Below are 21,928 nucleotides of genomic sequence, written 5' to 3' on the forward strand. Positions count from 1 at the left end.
CATGAAGAGACCGGAGAGAGAGTGAGATTGATCTGCACCAAGATGGCAACGACTGAGGGGAGGGTGGGATAGGGGAGTGGGAGTTGGATGGGATTTGAGGGGAGGTTTCCGGGCGTGCGGCAGTTAAATAACCCGCTTCTTGGTTATCTCTGCAATCTCTGTAACCAGGGGCTTTGAAGGAAGGAAGACAAAACTACACCACCCATTAGAGGGAAAGATGGATCTCGTTTGGGCCTTAGTTGAGGGGCCGGGAGACAGCGAATGATCTATCAGGAGGTGCTTGGTCTGGAATCGTAGAATGGTTCCGACACAGGAAGAGGCCATTAAACCCACTGAGTCAGTACTAGCTCCCTCACGCTTTCTCCATTTCAGAGAATTGGAGGCCAGGATCAAATCTGTCTCTGCCACACTCCTGTTAGCACCGAGCCATGTCTGGCAGGGATGCATCGGAGTAAATGGAACAAGGGATTAGGATTGCTATGAAAACAAAAGGATAACTGGCTGTGCATTATAAATGAGGAAGGAGGAATCAGTGGGTGCTGGAGTTTGTGGGAACTGGAATAAAACTCTCACTGGAAGAACAGGCCTCTGCATATGAAACATTTTAAACTTCGGGGAACTAACAAACCCTCAGACTGTAGACGTTCCCAGATCCTAACTCGAGAGGAAGAGTGGGGAGAGAACACAGAGTAAAACACCACCGAGAAGGGACAAAATTCAAACAGGAATATCCGGAGAGACAACATTTTTATTTCACCCATTGCCTGCTTCTTGAGTTCAGATTCTAAAGCAGGGCGTATGCGTGAGCTGTGAATAAACAAAATAAAAAGTGAACATTTCACAGTGACGAGATAGGATTTTGGCAAGGTGCTGTCCAAATCTGCGCCTCATCACGAGACAGGAGTGTGTTTCGCTGCGGGATGAGCGCACTCTGTTTAGGAGTAAACAGAAGAAGCCCAAAAGCTGCCACTTTTTCAGAAGGACGAACAGTCCTTCACAGACTCCTTGGCAGCCTATAGGTTAATATTAAACCTGCTGACAAAGTTTACAGCGTTGAAAGCAACCGCTGAACCTTTGGTTACAGAATCCAGTTGACTGCCAGGGATAAGAGTTCCCAAGGAAGGCGACGTGGAGCAACATGCTGGGATTTTATCAGCAGGAAGAGAGGGGTGACTCGTAGAATGTAGATGGGCGTGGATTTCTGTCTTGAGAGGTGAGGTCAGTACTGTGTCCACACCCTCCTTCATGAACAAAAAAAAAGTGTACACAGCACACAGTCAGAATTAGACAGAGCTACCTCCAGAGTGAGACACCTGCGAATCTTTCCGTCACTGTTGCTGCCGCGTTTTGTGGAGTTTATTGAAGTGTTGAAGGGCTGGAGCATTTGTTGTAAGTTTATGTCTTCACTTTTCGCTCTCTTTACCTCAGCGTTGTGCTCGTACCTGGGTAACCCAACAGATAAGCTGGTGATAAGGAAGATAAAGAGTGGGGGATGGTGCAGTTAACCTTCCATACAGTGCCACTTGTTTCAAGTCATGGAAATGGATTCAGGCCATTCAGCCCAAAATGGCAATGCTGGCTCTTCCCCAGCCTATTTTCCTATCAACGTGAGTTTTTTTTTCTCTCTCCATCCCTCGAGGAGTTTATCTCTTCGGAACCCTGGATTTCCTTGGCCAGATTCTCCCGTTGAGTAAAATCCTCTCTCATTGTGTCGCTGTGGCTCCCGTAGGGATGGGCCGTGAAGCTGAGACCCACACCCTCTGAATTAGTGCGAGGGCTCTGTCAGCTCAGTTGGCTGGCCAGCAGGTTTGTCGTGACACCAGGGGAGGCAGTGGCCTCGTGGTATTGTCACCAGAGCGTTAAACCAGAAACTCAGCTGATGTTCTGAGGACCTGGTTTCAAACCCTGTCATGGCAGATGGTGCAACTTGAATCCAATAAAGAATCTGGAACAAGTGCAGAAATTGCTGTAAAAGCACAACAGATCTGGCAGCATCTATGAAGAGGAAATCAGAAAATCTGGAATTAAGGGCCTAATGATGACAGTGAATCCATTGTCAAGGGGGTAAACCCATGCTGTTCGCTCACGTCCTTGAGGGAAGGAAACCTGACATCCTTACCTGGTCTGGCTTACATGTGACTCCAGACCGACAGCAATGTGGTTAACGCCGAACCAATGTCTGGGTGGTTAGGAATGGGTAACCAATGCTGGCCTAGCCAGGGATGCCCAAATCCTGTGAGTGAATTGGAAAACAAAAACAGTACGGGTTCCATCCCTAATCCAGCTGAGGTCATCAGGACAGTTTGCCTTTTGCAACCTCATGTAAGGCATGGTAACCCCAAATGAAGCTCACTAATGAGTGAGTGCGATGGTGATGATTTGCAATGGAAAAGAGCACACCACAGGGCGAATTATAGAGTTTATGGTACAGAGTGAGGCCATGCCTTCCATTGTGTCTGCACTAGCTGCTGAAAGAGGTGGCCAGCTGGTCCCACTCCCCATCTCTGTCTCTGTAGGCCTCTAGCCTCATCACCTTCAGGTATATGTCCAGCTCCCCTTTTGAAACCTCCCATGGACTGTCCCTCCACGTTGAGCCATTGAGAGTCAGCATTGACAGCCTTGCCAATGAATTCTCATGGATTTTGTTGGCAAGGCTGGCATATACTGCTCATCCCTAATTGCCCCATGAGAAGGTGGTTGTTGAATCATCCTGTTGAACCGCTGCTTCCTCCTTGTCGGGATGCCCCTACAGTTGGATTAGAGGAAGAGTGGCCTGGTTTTGACCCCGTGACAGTGAAGGAATCAGGGTGATGTGTGTATGTGTGTGTGTGTGAGAGAGCGAGAGAGTGCGTGCATGCATGTGAGACATGACTTGAAGGGAACGTGGAGGTGATGGTGTTCCCATGCATCTGTTTCCCTTGTCCTTCTGAGTGGTTAGAGGTCACACAGTGGGCCAGTGCTGGCCGGAAGGTGCTGGGTTGTGTGGATCTCTCGTGAATAAGGAGGTGACAGGAATAAAATCAATGGTATAGCACAGGATGGGACGGATTGGGAGAAAGTCCGTAGTCGGTGAATTAGTGGGATCTGGAACATTCTACGTATACATTTGAAGTTTGTAAAGAACTTCAAAAAGCACTTGGACATGTAGTTGGGGATGACTAAATTTTAGATTTATTTTTTCCTGGGTGGGGAGCAAAGCCAGAATTTATTTCCCCAAGACTAGTTGCTCTTCAGCTGAGTGTCAGGTAGAAAGAGTCTGGAGTCACATGTATGGCAAAATGGGTAAGAAGGATGCTGTGAACCCAATGAGTTTTTAAACAACAATTTTTAATAACTCTCATGGTCACCATCATAGTCCAGGGTCATTGGCTTTCTTCAAGTTCCGCAGCGCCTGTGGCAGGATTTGAACCTGTGTCTCCAGGTCATTCACCTGTGGGCTATTATTCCAGTGACTTCGGCGTCACAACACTGTCTTTCCCTCACCCAGTTCCCTCAGATATAAAGGGCTAAGGGACGAATAACAACTGCTTCAGAGACCCAGCACAAATGTGATGGGCCAAGCGTCCTCTGTCTGTGGCGTAAGTTTCCAGGACTCTGTTCTAAGGCAGGGGCTCGGTTTAGGTGCTGCAATTGCCCTCAGCCCCTCTGGGATAGGGCAGGACAATTGTTACGTAGCGACATTTTCAATTACTGGTTAGCTTCATTTGAAGGATTACATTTGGTTCAGGGTAAGGAGGGTGTGGTGGCCTTTTGGTACAGTAGAGAGAGAACGAGAGAATGGGACTGGGGAGGAGGGACTTGCGTTATGTTGAGAGATCAGAGAAGCTGGGATTGGTCTCCTTCATGCAGAGAGGGCGAGGCAGAGAATTTATCAAGTCCTTCAAAATTATGACAGGTCTTCAATGAACAAGGGTAAATAATGTCCAATGAAGGCTTGAGGCTGTAGGGGGTGGTGGGAGGGGGATGGAGATCAGACGTGATTGGCAAATAAACCAGGTTGGGGTAGAAGATTTGATTTGATATATTACTGTCACATGTACCTAGGTACAGTGGGAAGTTTTGTTTTGCATGCCCTACGAATGGATCATGCCATTCAAAATGGATTAGGGTAATAGAACAGAGCATTGGAATACAATGTTACAGCTGCAGAGAAGGCACACAAACAGCCAGATTAACATTAAATTAAAATCGGCCGGATCAGATATTCAGAAATCTGATAACAGCGAGGAAGAAGCTGGTCTTGAATCTGTTGGTCCATGTACCTTCTGGTTAATGGAAGAGGGTGGTAGAAATTGTAACTGGGGTGGGAGGAGTCTTAGATGATGTTGGCTGCCTTATTATTTGAGAATTATTTGAGTCTGAGGTTGTTATTTGGAACCGACTATCTAGAAGGGTGGGGGAAGTGGATCTAGGAATAGAGATGTGCAGCATGGAAACTGACCCTTCGGTCCAACTCATACATGCTGAATAGGTATCATAAATCAATCCATCCCCATTTGTTAGCATTTGGCCCATATTTCTCTAAACCCTTCCTATTCATGTACTCAACCAGGAATGGAGTAAATACTTAGAAGAGGAAATGTGTAGTGTTACAGTGAAAGCGTAGGAGGGACTGGACTAGTCCAAGAGCTGGATCAAGCTCAATGGGCCTAATAGCTAACTCATGTTTGCAGCTGGAATGTGCTTTTGTGGTTAGTTGGGGGAGGGCTAAGGAGATCTTTCACTTATATAACAATCACATTTCTGAAGAAGAGTCTAGGCCCGAAATGTCAGCCTTCCTGCTCCTCTGACGCTGCTTGGCCTGCTGTGCTCATCCAGCTCTACACCTTGTTAGCTCTCTTAACCACATGACATTCTCAGGATATTCTTGACAGTCAATGTGTAGACAAACACAGCAATATTACCAGCTCTCACAGCCAGCAACCAGATGAATGATGTGCTAATCTGATTCCTGTTTCTTATGCTGTATGTCAAGAAGGAATATTTATGAGGACAGCTAATGAATATGATGTTTCACCTTTTACTATCACGTCATTAGTGAGTCATTGGAATGTGGAACTGAGATCTGGGCTGAAGAATTCATTAGAGGCAGAGAAGGTGCCTCAGAGTGGGCGGTACTCACTCAGCATGGCATCAGGTGGTGGGTGGTCAGTCCAGATTGCAGGCTCAGGCCTTTGTCCTAGGGGCTACTGTGGAATCCCTACAGTGCGGAAAGAGGCCGTTCGACCCATCAATCCCGCACTGACCCTCTGAAAAGCATGCAGTGTGAAAAGTGTGCAAGTTGGCATGTACTGGCACTGGGGACGGTGCGATGACATCAGCCCTGGGGAAGGGAAGGAAGAGTGGAGGGGAGGGTTGGAAGGAGATCTCCTGAGCCTGAAACATGGTTGGGGTTCAGGAGAGAGAGAGAGTTTTGCCCTATCTGTGATCATGCTGCACCTAACCTGGACATGCATAAGGGGCTGTCCTATACTGAAAAAGGCAGGTCTATATTTGTTTCATGAGCAGGGCCAGCTCATTGTATGGTATAAGTTGCTGCTCACGATGAAGGTGGTCACTACAGAACACTTTAAACCTAGAAAACTCAAATGACGTGCTTGGTCTCACACAGTAAAGGAAAAACACAACCTGGTCTAAGTAGGAGAGTTTATTTTGGTTCTCAAGACACAGTCTATTACAAAATAAAAACCGAAAGACCTGCAGATGCTGTAAATCAGGAACAAAAGCAGAAGTTGCTGGAATAGCTCAGCATCTGTGAAGAAAAATATCAGAGTTAACGTTTCGGGTCCCGTGACTCTTCCTCAGAACTGATGGCGAACTCTGATTTTTTTCTTCACAGATGCTGCCAGACCTGCTGAGTTTTTTCAGCAACTTCGGTTTTTGATACAGTCTATTACATGTGAGCAACTAATTATATTTGACACTGCCATTGATAGACTCTGTGACAGAGACTTTGAGGAGGACCAGATTTGATTTGATTTAAGCTTGATTGTCACGCGTACCGTGATAAGTGTATAACGTCAGTTCACACGAGCAGCTGTTCCAAACCCCCAGTTCCCCCACCCCCACCCCCACCCCCAGCCACAGGAAGGAAAGCTGGAAAGGGAATTGTGGAACAAAGAGTGAGGAGACATTTAACACCCCCCATTGTTGATTCTCGTCCAAGATGCATTTCCTAAGCATGCAAAAAAAAACAAGATCTTGCATTCATGTAGCATCTTTCCTGACCCTAAGTAGTCCCAAAATATTTGCTAACCAATTAATTACTTTTCTTTATTCATTCAGGGGATGTTGCTGGCTGGGCCAGCATTTATTTCCCATCCCTAGTTACCCCTTGAGAAGGTGAGGGTGAGCTGCCTTCTTGAGCCGCTGCAGTCAATCTAATGTGGGTTGACCCACAACACCCCTAGAAAGGGAATTCCCAGGATTTTGGACCCAGCAATAGAGAAGGAATGACAATATATTTCCAGGTCAAAATAACAAATGGCTTGGAGTAGAAATTGAGGGGAAAGGTGGTATTCCCATGTATCTACCACCATTGTCCTTCTAGATGGAAGTGGTTATGAGTTTGGAAGGTGTTATCGAAGGATCTTTGGTGAACTACTGCAATGCCTGATAATCTGAAAATCAAAAAAAAAGCTGTATCCACCACCGATTGTTAAAAACCCATCTGGTTCACTGATGCCCCTTAGGGAGGGAAATCTGCCATCCTTACCTGGTCTGACCTACATGTGATTCACAGCAATATGGTTGACTCTTATCTGCTCTCTGGTCCATTAGGGATGGGCAGAAAATGCTGGGCCTAGCCAACAATCCAATAAACAAACTTTCTAAAATTCCAATGGACAATATCATAATGGGTGGTGGTTTGAAATATTAACCTTTTCAGAGCTACACCCAACAGTAATCTGTACAATTTCAGGGAAAGAGAATTGTTTCTACTGAAAGCTACAACATTCCATCAGGTCTGGAGATGAAAAGAAAACTGCAGATGCTAGAATCCAAGGTAGACAAATAGGAGGCTGGAAGAACACAGCGAGCCAGCAGTACCTGGAGGAAAGGAGGAGTCAATGTTTAGGGTATAATGTTCTTCGGGACTGAAGAAAGGAAACATTGACTGCTCCTTTCCTCCAGATGCTACCTGGCCTGCTGTGTTCTTCCAGCCTCCTGTTTGTCCTCCATTAGGTCTCCTAAGGTAGATATGGAAGTTGGCTGGGGTATCTCAGCCTCAGAAATGAAGCGGCCAGTTGTTTAAGACTGTTGTTTAAGTTGTTTAAGAGATGAGGAGAAATGCCATTGCTGATTGTGTTATGAATCTCTTGAATTCTCTGTGCTGATGGGTTTTGGGAGTGTGGAGGTAAGAGTTGGTTTTGACAGATATTTGGCCTCATTGGGAAATCGAGCGATATAGTTGCGGATGGGAAAGTGGATCTTTGGAAGATAGTCAGCTATGATTGCAGGAATATGAGAGCAGACTTAACAGGCCCAAACTCTTACTCCTATCTCTTATGTTCCTATAACATTGAAACATACTGTTGATAACAAAGTGTGGGGCTGGTTGGCCTGCCGTGTTCTTCCAGCTCCGCACTTTGCTTTCTCGGATTCTCCAGCATCTGCAGTTCCCATTATCTCTGAACATACTGTCGATGCTGGGTTACTGTTGTACCTGTTGTGCAAACAATAAACATTTTCAGTGCAATAATAAAATAAAACAAAGAATTGAGGACGCTGGAGATCTGAAATAAAAGCAGAAATAGTTGGAGAAACTCAGCTGGTCTGGCAGCATCTGTGGAGAGAGACACAGAGTTAGCATTTCAAGTCCACTGACTTTTTTTTAAAAGGCTTCAATCTGCATTAGCAGCTCAAATGGACATGGCTTTCATGAAATTGTTAACTGTGTTGACCTGGGAGTGTCAGTGAACTCTTCAAGAGTATTTTGTTGGCTGTAAAACATTTTGAACATCCCAAGGCAGTGTTTAAGGCGCTGTTCAAATTACAAAGGTGCTCCTGTCAGGCAGTAATGTCAGAATTTACACGTAATGAGGAGATGCTGGAGTTGGACTGGAGTCAGAAGGTCAGAAATCACACATCACCAGTTTATAGTCCAACAGGGAGAGTCAAGTGGTCACCATGGAAATGCGGTGATGACTTGGAAATACGAAAGATAACAGCATGAGAAATAAAAACTGAAAGAACTGCGGGTGCTGGAAATCATAAACAAAAGCAGAAATTGCTGGAGAAACTCAGCTGGTCTGGCAGCGTCAGTGGAGAGAGAAACTGAGTTAATGTTTTGTTTCCAGTGACTCTTCCTTAGAGCTGATGGCTGCTAGGAAATTCTCAGTTTTATGCAGAAGATAGGGTCATGGGCAAAGGTAAACAGTAAATGGAGAGTAAGTAAGGGAGAGATGCAGGAAGCATCCTTGGAAGGTGAGTGAGGGAATCTCTACATTGGGTATTAGCAGCAAATAAGGGTAAAGTGTTCAATTTTTTTTTGATTGAGAACAGAAGTATCAGTCAGGGTTAAGTGCTGCACTTGTGAGATGTCGGAGATCTGTGGCGCTTCCAGTTGCAGGAAGTGAATCCGACTGCAGTTTTCCCCAGACCACATGGATAGGTTGGAGCAACAATCTGATGCACTTAGGAGTGTGAGGGTGGCAGAAAGCATCATAAACATTAGTTTTAGAGATGTGGTGACCCGAGGTGCAGGCAGATAGATGGGTGTACAAAAAAAAGGGATGGCACGGTGGCTCAGTGGTTAGCACCGCAGCCTCACAGCATCAGGGACTCGTGTTTGATTCCAGCCTCGGGTGACTGTCTGTGTGGAGTTTGCACATTCTCTCCGTGTCTGCGTGGGTTTCCTCCCACAGTCCAAAGATGTGCAGGCTAGGTGGATTGGCCATGCTAAATTGCCCATAGTAGGTGGGTTATAGGAGGTTGGGTCTGGGTGGGATGCCTCAAGGGGCAGTTGGACTTGTTGGGCCGAAGGGCCTGTTTCCACACTTTAGGGAATCTAATCAAAAATGCTAGGTGCAGAGAGAGCCCAAAGAGAGAGAACAGTCGGACAAACAAATGAATGGATAATGATTAGTCAGGGAGAATGAATGGCTGCTAATGGGGACTACTAGTAGCTAATGATATGCTGTGTGTAATAGCAGACCATGTTATAACAAGGCCTGATGTGTTGGAGTTGGGGTGAGGCCAAGGGAGAAGGCGCCTCAAGCCCTAAACATGTTGAACTCCATATTGAGTCCAGAAGGCTGTAGAGTTCCCAAGTGGAAAATGAGCTGCTGTTCTTCCAGCTTGTGCTGAGCTTCACTGGAGCACTGCAGCAAGCCTGAGACAGAGATATCAGTCTGGGAACAGGGTGGCGAGTTGAAGTGACAATAGAATGATAAACTTGTACTTGCAAAAGTCCTGGATTTGTTTTTAATTCAGAGGACAGGGCAAAACTCAGGATATTCTCAACGATTGCGGAATCATGGGCTAAGGACATGGGTAGGCTGTTTAGGAATGGAATGAGGAAGAATTTCTTCACCCAGAGAATGGTGCGTCTGCGGAATTCACTGTCACAGAAAGTGTTTGAGGCCAAAATATAGAGTGCTTCAGAAAGGAGTTATATATAGTTTTTATGGCTAAAGTATTCAAAGGCTGTGGGGAGGAAATGGGAACAGTTGGATGCTTAACCATAATCATATTGAACGACAAAGTAGGCTTAGAGGCTTACTCTCGCTCCTAGTTTCTGTGTAAAACTCACCATCAGACTGCCCAACAGTGAAATAGAGTAACAGTGGCTATCACCTGTGTGAACAAAGTAGATTGATGTAACGTCAACTGGAAATTTTCACAACATTAATTCTCGTTGTGAAAGACACTGATTCACAATTTACATAAATCAATTGCAAAAGCTTAGCTTTTATAGACGTCATGAATATGAGGATTTTCATCTGATTTAAGATTCCGTGCCACACCTGCCACTTCCTGATCAGGTGCCAGACAGTATTGGCACACCTGTGCTACGGGTTGTTCTTTGCTTATGAAAGACTGATAGAGGGGGAAACAGTTCCCTTGTATATGATTCAGAGTGTGTCTCAGTGCCAGCTCCTTTATGTGTACAATAAACACTGGGTAAAGAAGTTTCTTTCACTCCTATTTGGTTGTTTCATGCATGGTACACTCTCATTGTGCCCCACCTGTACCAGTAAGGAGAAGTGGACACGTTCTGTTGGTGTTAAGACTTTTGGGAACTAGTGCCTTACGATGGACTAGGCATTTTAGGGGAGGTGGGCACCATGTGGTAATGTTACCAGACTGATAATCCAGGCACCCCACCACACTATTTCCAAGGGAATTTGAGCTCAGTTCCCACCCCAGCAGCTGGCATAAACTCAGTCAGTAAAATCTGGAATTGAAATCGCATCATAGCAATGCCAGCTACAAAATTACCAGTGACTGCTCTATAATATTGCTAAATAATTGCACAGAGGCTGGTGTTCCATTGCCAACTCACCCTTTATTTACATGTGCAGCTATACTCTGGCCTTGACCACCTGGCTCAGAATCAGCCCCTGAAGTCAGGGCACTTTCTGGCACTCCTGTTTATATCTGTCAGCCAGGGCTCCCTGATTGGCCCTGGTTAACAACCAATCAAGGAATTCATAGTTAGTAAGATCCAACTGGCTCCAATCACTGCATAGAATCACAGAATCATACATCACGGAAATAGACACTTCACTCAAGCCATATGTCCCACCCCATTTAGCCTACATGTGACTCCAGACCCGCAGCAATGTGGCCAACTGTTAATTGCCCTCTGAAAATAGCTGAGGCAAGTCCAAGGACAGTTGGGGATGGGCAAGGAATGAGCCCCATGTCAATGATGTGTGCATCCCATGAAAGAAAGGAAGTGGCTTCTGTCCTCCACGTCAATGATAGACAACTCCCGTTTTTCTGAGAGTCTGATGTGTGAAGGGGGTCCTTCGTTGACATGTCATCAAGCTGCCATGTGATTAAAATGATCATGTCTGCAGGCAACAATGGCCCATTTTGGTGCTGAACAACCAGGTTCAGTTGAGATTACATTTGCATCCTGTTGACTTTCTCCATGCTGCCTTAAACCGCTTAACACACACGGGTGGTATTGAGTGCCCTTCTTTGCAATGAGATTGGTGGTGAGGAGGTGGGAGCATTGAATTAGGCCAGGAGGGAGTCCTGTTGCCTTTCTGATTAAGTTCACACCAACCACCTCTATATCAATCAAGTGAATGCTCACCAAATGGCTTCATCCTGTTGGCACTCGTGTTAGCCAAAAGGCCCAAAATTGGGATGGGGCCAGTTGCTAAGAGCTCCCATTGCTGCTGTCTCAGCAGCTTACCTCCTCTCCTACAGCCACCTCGCCCATGACCCTCTGTCTCTCAACCCTCCCAACATGCCCAAAGATGATCACAGCAGGCCAACCAGCAGAACAGAAGAAGGAAGGCTGATGTTTCGGGCCTAGACCCTTCTTCATTTATTCTGAAGAAGGGTCTAGGCTCGAAACATCAGCCTTCCTGTTCCTCTGATGCTGCTTGGCCTGCTGTGTGCATCCACCTCTCCACCTTGATGTCTCAGGTTCTCCAGCATCGGCAGTTCCTACTATCTCAAGTCCAAAGATGTACAGGTTAGCGTGGGTTGGCCATACTAAATTGCCCATAGTGTTCAGGGATGTGTGGATTAGGTGGGTTGTAGGGGGATGGGCCTGGGTGGAATTCCCTGAAGGTCGGTGTGCACTGAGGGGCCTATTTCCACACTGTAGGGATTCTATAATCTGTGATCTGTGATCTGTGATTTGTGATCTGTGATCCATTATTATTCAGCTGTGGCTTGGGATCCAATGCCACCAGGAGGCTGCAGTACCAGCAGGAACCACCAATGCTCCAGAGGTGCTGCCGTTCAATCGAGCTACTGCCCTCTGATTGGCTGATGGTGCAACAATAGATTGTAGCAGTTGGGGGCTTCCAACCTCTTGACCCCACCCCTGTGTTCCCAGGGTAAGCCTCACTATCAGAGTGGCACTTAAATTGGCAGAACCTCCCTAAGAGAAAAGACCAGGGACTTTTGCTGGCTTTCCATTCAAAAGATAAGATCCCCATCCCTTCCATAAAATGCCATCCAGTGAATCACTTTGAAGGGGAATGATGCCCAACTAAGTTTGCAGGTTGTGGGTTCAAGTCTCACTAGGACTGGCGTTGGGTAAATAATAGCTGTTATGTTTTTGTTCGGGCTAAAAACTGGTGGTCAGATTTATTCACATATGGGATAATTACAGAGAAACAGAAAAGTGCTAAAATTGTCCAAATAGTCAGAAAATAATAAGAATGAAATAAAACTCTATAAAGCCTTTGGAATGTCTTTAAAAACCACTTCTTGTTCCGTTTGATAATAATTAGAGCTGCATTTCAGAATAATCACCAGACTTTCTGATTTCATATCTGCAATATTGTCAGATTCAAACACACTTTGACCTACACCAAAGATTTTAGTAAATCTTTCAATCTTTACCAATTTGCTCAATTTCCAGAGCCAGTTATAATCCCCAGAAGTCAAAACTTTATCCAACAAAGTTGCACAGTTCACCCACGATTAAGCCAACACTAATTTTCACTCATACTTCTGCCCAGGCTAGTAGAGCACATTTGAACTTCTGCAACCTGATAGTTTAATCAATTTAATTACCAGACCTGTTTATTAATTAGTTAATTAATTTCACCGACAATCTTTTCCATAAATAGTTTGATTCCACTTTCCACTTTGAAATTTAATTTGAAAACCCTTTCATATTATCTGTAATAGCTTTGACCCATGCATATAATGTCATAAAGAAATGAAACCATTTTATTTTCAAAATAAATAAAGCAAAACATTCCCTCTTAAAAATAATTGATTGATTAGTATAGGATTTTACGTTGCTGTTAAGAGACCCAAAGTCAAAGATTTTTGTCTTGGACTAGGACACAAGAAACCAAACTTAGAAAGGGAACACCGAATTACACAGCAGAGTGCTGAGTAGTAGGGTTATACCTGATATGGGAATGCAGTGGATCTGTTAACTGTCAATCTTAACTTTCTGATTAATCTCAGGTCAGGCAGGGAGACTCTGATTGATCAGGGTGTTGCCATGGGAAATGCAACAGGTAGCCCCCACAACCATTTCTCGAAGAAAAAAAACACAGTGATTACGCAAAAACCTACACAGGACAAAGTCCTTGTGTGATTACATGCAACTTCTAGTACTCCAAAAGAAAGTCTCTGCGAGCCTGACCAACCATTCAGGCTAAAACTGGTGGTAAGATTTATTCTCAGATGGGATAATTACACAGAAACAAAGAAAAGTCCCAACGGTTAGAAAATAAGAAGGATGAAATAAAACTTTATAAAGTCTTTGGAATGTTTTTAAAAGCCTTCAGAAGCAGGAACAGGAGTAGATCATCTGGCCCTCTGCCTTCGCCATTCAATAAGATCATGGTTGTTCTTTCCATAACCACAGTTCCACTTACCCACTCTCTTCCATAACCCTTAATTCCTTTACTATTCAAAAAAAAACCTACCTCAGCTTTAAACACGTTCAGTGAAGTAACCTCAGCTGATTCACTGGGCAGGGAATTCCACAGGTTCACAAACCTTTGGGTGAAGAAGTTTCTCCTCAATTCAGACCTAAACCTGCTCCCCCCTTATTTTGAGGCTATGTCCCCTTGTTCTTGTTCCACCTGCGAGTGTAAACAACCTCCCTGCTTCTATCTTATCTACTCCCTTCATTATTTCATAATTTTCTGTAAGATCCTCTGTCATTCTTCTAAATGTTTGTTCAGTTTGATAAAAATTAGAGCTGCATTTCAGATTAGTCACCATGCCTTCTGATTTGCTACCTGCAATATTGCCGGATTCGAACACACACTGGCCTAGACTAAAGGTTTTAGTAAATTGGTTTCTTGATATAATTCCTAGCACTGTCTGGATTATTTAATAAATGCTGTCTAATAGCACTATAACATTTAATGCTGGACAGTGTGTTTTGAGTTTTGCAAGTGTGGGCTGGTTGGTCGGAATTGGTACATTGTCTGCCACGGACAGTTAAGGGGGCATATTGTTCGATATGGCCCTCCAGTCACTGAGATGTACATCCTCCCTGCCTATTATCGAAACGGCACTGAGACACAGATGTCATGTTACTCATTGCTCCAAGGACATCTTTCACCTTTAAAGCTATATTCTTGTTTATGAAGAATACCACTCGTGTTTACTTCAAAGAAGCAGCTTCAGACCAGTTTCACCAGTTGTCCAGATGTTTCAGACACCCCTCTGCTTCCATGGTAATCTGAGGCATGATGTGGAGGTGCTGGTGTTGGACTGGGGTGGACAAAGTCAGAAGTCACATAATATCAGGTTACAGTCCAACAGATTTATTTGAAATCACAAGCTTTCGAGGCGCCACTCCTTCATCAGGCGAAATCTTCAGGGTAGTGCTTCAAAAGCTCGTGATTTAAAATAAACCTGTTGGACTACAACCTGGTGTCATCTGATTTCTGCCTTAATCTGAGGCAAACTGGTCATAAGGACCAAGCCAGCAGCCATTGCTCCTTTTATGAGCGCACGTAATTTACAGTGATCGATCATTTGGTCAGCCCTTAGTATAATGGCCAGCTCAGTGGCTAACAATCAACAGAGACGCAAACAGGAGTTACTGGAAAAGCTCAGCCGGCCTGATAGCATCTGTGGATAGAAATCAGAGTTAACATTTCAGGCCTGAAGAAGGGTCACTGGACCCGAAACACGAACTCTGACTTCTCTCCACGTGTTCCCTTCAAAAGCCCACCTATCATTTATTCCTTACCCCCTTCCCCTCCCTATTTTCTGCATAAAAACCGACATTTTCCTCGCTACCATCAGTTCTGAGGAAGAGTCACTTGACCCGAAACATTAACTCTGATTTCTTTCCACAGGCACGGCCAGACCTGCTGAGCTTTTCCAGCAACTTCTGTTTGTGTTTCTGATTTCCAGCATCCACAGTTCTTTCTGTTTTAATTTAACAAACAATCGAAATCCTCCTCTCCTGCTGCTTAAATTGGTGTTCCCTTTCTTTTGGTTTCTTGTATCCCAGTCCTGATGAATGTGAGAAGAAAAGGCTTGATTTTTGTGTCTCTTTCCAGCGATCTGTTCCTATTTGAAAGCAGAATGAAATACTTTGGGTTTTATACCTGTGCCTTCCTACTGCAAAACAAACAGTGCAGCCTGATGACAATTTAATTGCACATCAAAACAAAACTCGCAGGCAGTTCTCAATAATGAAATGTGACCGTTTTTCTGGAATGTTCTGCTGTTCTGTCAGCATAATGACATTAGAATTAGCCGTGCCCAATGTGATGTTATTTTTACAGCACTGCGTGAAATTTGATGTGTGGTGGGGTTTTGAGGGGGAGGCGAATGATGAGATGGTGTCGTAGAGCACGGAAACATACCCTTACATCCATCTCGTCCATGCTGACAAGATCCTACATTATTCTTGTCTCATTTGACAGCATTTGGCCCATGTCCCTCTAAACCCTTCCTATTCATGTACCCATCCAGATGCCTTTTTAAATGTTAATTGTGCCAGCCTCCACCACTTCCTCTGGCAGCTCATTCCATATACACAGCATCCTCTGCATGAAAAAGTTGCCCCTCAGGTCCCTTTCAAATTTTGCCTCTCCCTTTAAGCCTTTGGTTTTAGACTCCCCTTCCCAGGCCCAAAAGACCTTGGCTATTCACCCTATCTGTGCCCCTCATGATTTTATAAACCTCTATAAGGGCACCCCTCAGCCTCCGACTCTCCAGGGAAAATAGGTGGCTCATCTGTGGAGAATCTCTACAATTAGAATTACTTAGAAGTAACAAGAAAGCATTAATGTAGCATCTTTCACATCCCTGAAATATTCCAAACGGCTCAGCAGCCAGTTAAGGACTTTTGAAGCTCTGAGGGCTACAAGGTACGGGGAGAAAGCAGAAACAGGAGTTAGATGATCAGCCATGATCGAGTGGACTGGCAGAGTCGACCCAAAGGGCCGAATGGCCTACTCTTGCTCCTATTTTATAAGTTTCTATGAAGTGTAACCGCCGTTGAAATATATTGAATACAGCATGCCAGCTGCGCACAGAAAGATCCCACAAATACCGTTTCTCAGTGATCATTTGGTGAGATAGGTTGAAGGATTAGTATTGGGTTGGGGATGCAGGGAGAAGTCCCCTTCTTCTGAATCTTTCACATAAGACTGAGATGGCAGAGGGTCACTTGTTTAATTCTGAGCATAAAACATAGTACCTCCTATAGCGCGGTGCCAGGGGTCCCAGGTTAGATTTTACCTTAACTTTCCAAAGTGTGGGAAACTAGAACCCATGCTCTAGAGATAATGGGAACTGCAGATGCTGGAGAATTCCAAGATAATAAAATGTGAGGCTGGATGAACACAGCAGGCCAAGCAGCATCTCAGGAGCACAAAAGCTGACGTTTCGGGCCTAGACCCTTCATCATCCTCTCTGATGAAGGGTCTAGGCCCGAAACGTCAGCTTTTGTGCTCCCGAGATGCTGCTTGGCCTGCTGTGTTCATCCAGCCTCACATTTTATTATCCCATGCTCTAGATCCTTGCCTACCTGGCAGTGATCAGCCTGTTGGAATTCTGTACGGTTCAGATGAATGAGTCGGAAAATTTGTCTAGTATTCCGGCCGGGAACATTCAGTGGAAAGTAACTGAATCTGTTAAGAATCTATTGAGGAGAATAGAAAGAGAAGGTTTGAGGCTGATTAGGATTTACTCCAATGGGGAAAAGAGTTTTGAAATTTTGGTGGTAGCTGGGGAAAGTTCAAAAGTTAATTGGAAAGAGCTCGATTTTTGTTATCCCACATAATGGGAACACACGGGAATCTGCCGGTGTTACAAACAGTGTATCTGGATGGAAAGTGTTCAATCCATTCAGATTCTAAAGACTGCGAATGAACTACTAGGAGCAAAACATTGAGACAGAACAGAAGAGAAAGAGCAAAAATGTAATGATCTGCAGTCGTTTTTCTGTTGCAAGTAAATTTGAAGATGGCAAATGTCTCATTCAAACTGCTTATTTTAACTTTCATTTTGCTACACAGTGAATTAGAACACAGAACAGTACAACACAGGAATGGGCCCTTCGGCCCACAATGTTGTGCCAGATATAATGCCAAATTAAACTAATCTCTTCTGCCAGCCCTTAGCCCACATTCCTCCATTCCTTGCATATTCATGTGCTTATCTAAAAGCCCCTTAAATGACCCTAATGTATCTTCCCCACCATCACCCCCTGGCAGCACATTCCAGACTCCTACCAAAAAACTTGCCCCCTCACATCTCCTTTGAACTTTGCCCCTCACATCTCCTTAAATGCATGCATTAGAATTCTGTTTCAAAAAGAAACTGTTTCGCAGCAAAAGGCAGTTAATGCAAACACTTGAAAATAAACACGAGGAAGAAAACTGAATCAAAGTTGCTATCAATAGCCTTTCCTGATGCTTGTGGCTTGAAACAGAAGTTGTGAAATCTGAAAAAACTGCTTTCGTGGGAGTTATCATGGAATTCTAATACACTCCAACAGACACCAACTACCACCAAATACAAAATCAGCCAGCAATTAAGACTAATGAGGAGTTTAGAAATTGACGAGTTGTATTGATATCACCACCCTGTCTTTCGTTTTCACTCAATCTTTCCTGCAATTTTCAATGGACAAGCCTCTTACATTTTTCCATCTTCCCTTATCTCAATCCATGTTTCAGTGTAGCTGCTGATAAAACCTTTAGTCATGACCTTAAACAGATCTGGGCATCATGCAATAGGAAGGTCTGGAGGGAGTACTACGTATGTTTACAAGAACGATATCTGGACTGCAGAGCTTACGTTATGAGGACAGATTATACAAATTAGCCTTGTTTTCGCTAGAATTTAGAAGGTCTGTGGGAGCTTGGTGGCTCAGTGTTTAGCTCTGTTGCCTCACAGTGCCAGGGATCCAGGTTCAATTCCACCCTCGGGCAACTGTCTGTGTGGAGTTTGCACGTTCTCTTCATGTCTGCGTGGGTTTCCTCCGGATGCTCCAATTTCCTCCCACAGCCCAAAGATGTACAGGCTAGGTAGATTGACCATGCTAAATTTCCCAGAGTGTCCAGGAATGTGCAAGTTAGGTGGACTGGCCATTGGAAATGCAGGGTTACAGGGATAGGGTAGGAGGGTGGGTCTGGCTGGAATACCCTTTGGAGGACCACTGATCGTTCAATGGGCTGAATGGCCTGCTTCCACACTGCAGGAATTCTACAAAGGGATAATCTGATAAAAGTCTTCAAGTTATTAATGGGAAATGACAGGGTAGTTAAACTATTTCCACTGATTGGGAATTTGAAAACAAGGCGGTATAGTCTGAGACCGAGGGCCAGACACTTGAGGAGAGATGTTAAGAAGCACTTCAATACGCACAAAGGATGGCAAATGTTTGGAACTCTCTTGCACAAATGGACGCAGGATCAGTTGTTAATCTTAAATCTGAGATAGTTTTTCTCTTGTTGACCAAAGGGATATGGGCCACAGACAGGCGTATAGTTAGGTGACTGATCAGCCATGATCACATCGAATGGTGGAACAGGATCGAAGGGCTGAATGGCCTACTCCAGCTCCTGTGTTCCTATATTCATGCCTTTGCTACTGGATAATTGACAATTCCAAAAGATTCCCCACCTCTAACTGACGGGACCTGTTAACCCCAACATTGTACCTAATGTCCCTTTTGCCTGACACTGACCTACACCTTGCTTTTAAACTCTGCGTTTTTATTTCCCCTTGTTTCCGTATTTGTCACAGGTTTCCAAGCTCAACATCATCTGTGATGTTTTTTCTTCTGAGCAAATAGTATATTCGCTTTATCAGCTATCACATTTATCACACTGTTTCAATCAATATTTAATGGTTTAACCATTTAAACTCCAGACAGTTCCCGTCACGCTAAAAACAGAATAAATCTGTTTGAACACCTCACACCTCATTACTTTTAAAATTGAGGTTAACGTATTTGGACCTCTCACTATTTCTGGTTGTAAGTGACATTTTCCCACTAACTAGTTTCCGAAAGTGGTTGCAACAGACACATTATTTTAAGGTGGCAACCTCCCGGGATAAATCAATGGACAGTAAGTGTGTGTGATTGCGCGCATGAAAAGAAATGGGGATCAGGCTTACTGTGCAATCCTTTCATTTCCATCTTATTAAGTCTTTTCAATATTTTCTCTTCAGAACTTTGCCAATCAAGAGTTCAACGATGAGCTACGGGTCTAAAGACCTAAAGGGGATGCTCCAGTATGGGTAAGTACCTGGCTTTCTCTTGGTGTGTCATTCATTGAGTCTGTGCGATTAGAGTGGGTTTAGCTGCGTGATTGACAAGAGTGTGACTAAATGATTCTGTCTCTGCATGTGGTCAGCAAAGGACTTCCTACTGCTTCCCACTGCTAGGGATGGCATGGTGGCTCAGGGGTTAGCACTGCTGCCTCACAGCGCCACGGTCCCGGGTTCGATTTCCCCCCTCGGGCGACTTTCTGTGTGGAGTTTGCACATCCTCCCCATATCTGTGTGGGTTTGGTCCAGTTTCCTCCCACAGATCAAAGATGTGCAGTTAGGTGGATTGGCCATGCTAAATTGCTTGCAGTGTCCAGGTGTGTGTGGATTAGGCATGGGAACTGCAGGGTAATGATGGGACTGGGTCGGATTGAAATTCCAAGGGTCGGTGTGGATTTGTTTGGCTTGGTTCCACACTGTAAGGATTCGATGATTCTATGAATATGTTGATGGAATGCAAGGTGGGATTTGATTATGTGTGAGTCTGTGCATGTTTATACAATGGAGGAGGTGTGTATGTCAATGTGTATGCCCATATGCATAAATACTGGTGTGTGTGTGTGTGTGTGTGTGTGTGTGTGTGTGTGTGTGTGTGTGTGTGTGTGTGTGTGTGTGTGTGTGTGTGCGTGCGTGCGTGTGCGTGTGTGTGTGTGTGTGTGTGCGTGTGTGTGCGTGTGTGCGCGCGCATATCTCTGGGAATCAAAGGCAGTTAAATTGACAACTAGCAAGAATGCCGTGGAATTGCTTTGACCACTAAGCAGAGCCAATTATTTCCAACTTCTCTGACACTACCTCTGCTGAAAGTTTAAGATTTTAATAGTTTTAATCCTTTAATAGTTTTGCCCAGGTCATTTCTTCCTTTCCATGTTTCAGACTGCCCTGTAACTGGACCCAAGCACCCTCCAAAGAATCTGGCAGCGTGTAATGAAACCATTTGGCCCATTGTGCACGTGTTAGCTCTTTGAAACAGCTGTACACTGAGCCCATTCTCCCTGCTCATGGGCCATGGAACTGCCAATCTTTCCCCTATAACCCTACACCCGAATTTCTGTGGAAAGTTGCTGCTGAATTTGCACCCAGCACCCTTTCAGGCAGCACACTCCTGAGCACAGCTTATTGAAAACAAAATGTTCTCACCTCCCTGGAGACCTGTCCTGGCTCTTTTTGCGAATTATTGTAAATCGGGGCAGGGCTACGAAGGTTCAGGGGAGTGTTGGCAAACAAAGAGACCGAGGGGTGCAGCTTCATAGTTCTTTGAAAGTGGAGTCACAGGTAGACAGGGTAGTATAAAAGGCTTTTGGTATGCTTGCCTTTATTGGTCAGTGCCTTGATTGTAGGAGTTGGGAGGTCATGCTGCAGCTGTACAGGACATTGGTCAGCCACTTTTGGAATACTGCAGTCAATTCTGGTCTCCCTGCTATAGGAAAGATGTGTTGAAACTTGAAAGGGTTCAGAAAAGATTTCCAAGGATGTTGCCAGGGTTGGAGGGTTTGAGCTACAGGGAGAGGCTGAATAGGCTGGGGCTATTTTCCCTGCAACGTCGGAGTCTGAGGGCTGACCTTTATAGAGGTTTATAAAATTGTGAGTGTAGGGGAGTCCAAAAGCAGAGTGTATAGGTGTATAAGGTGAGAGGGGATAGATTTAAAAGGAACCTAAGGGGCAACTTCTTCAGCAGAGAGCGGTGTATGTATGGAATGAGCTGCCATAGGAAGTGGTAGAGTCTGGTACAATTATAAAATTTACAAGGCATCTGGATGGGTTTGTGAATAAGACCATTTTAGAGGGATGTGGGCGAAATGTTGGCAAATGGGTCTAGATTAATGTAGAATATCTGGTAGGCATGGACAAGTTGGCTTCAGAGGTCTATTTCTGTGCTGTAGGGCTCTATGACTCTCGTTGATGACTGTCCTGTTTGTTGAAAAAGTTTCCTCATACACACTCTATCAGCACCCCTTCATGGTTTTGAACTTGTGGTTTTCAGCTCTATTGAACCTCCCTCTGACAAGGTGATCACTTCCAATTTCGCTGGCGTCTCCAATAGGATCATCCCAATTTAAAGCTCCACTTCCTCCACTGGTATTTAGCTAACCCTGTGTGGGATCTTTCTATGCAGGTGTACCATCTACAAAGAACTGCAGCATCTTGCCAAGATCACATTCATAGCACTTTCAAAACCCGTGGCCACTTCCATTTGGAAGGACCAGGGCAGAACATACACAGGAACACCTCACCTTGCAAGTTCCAGTCCAAACCACTCTCAATCTGACTTGGAAATATATTGCCATTCTTTCGGTGCCACTCGGTGTAACCGCACCATCCCCAAAACCCTACATATCCCGTGACCACCCCACCTAGCCAACACGTCCCTGGGCACTATAGGACAATTTAGCATGACTGATGCACCTAACCCGCACATCTTTGGGCTGTGGGAGGACACCAGAGCACCCAGAGGAAACCCACGAAGACACGGAAGAATGTACAAACTCCACACAGACAGTCACCCATGTGTGGAATC

General features: G+C 44.8%; 1 protein-coding gene across 3 annotated transcripts in view; it reads left to right on the top strand.

Moving 5' to 3' along the window:
• The first annotated feature begins 1,028 nt into the window (after positions 1-1,028).
• Positions 1,029-21,928, top strand: part of LOC125446945 (epidermal growth factor receptor kinase substrate 8-like protein 1) — a 94,740-nt gene continuing 73,840 nt past the window's right edge. The window contains exons 1-2 of one of the 3 annotated variants that reach the window (XM_048520957.2): positions 1,029-1,218; positions 19,315-19,383. In XM_048520957.2, coding sequence (XP_048376914.1) covers positions 19,340-19,383 — 44 coding nt within the window. In that variant the 5' untranslated portion in view covers positions 1,029-1,218; positions 19,315-19,339. The other 2 variants (XM_048520954.2, XM_048520956.2) reach the window with 2 other exon arrangements.

Source organism: Stegostoma tigrinum, chromosome 38 (assembly GCF_030684315.1).
Source record: "Stegostoma tigrinum isolate sSteTig4 chromosome 38, sSteTig4.hap1, whole genome shotgun sequence".
Classification (NCBI taxonomy): Eukaryota; Metazoa; Chordata; class Chondrichthyes; order Orectolobiformes; family Stegostomatidae; genus Stegostoma; species Stegostoma tigrinum.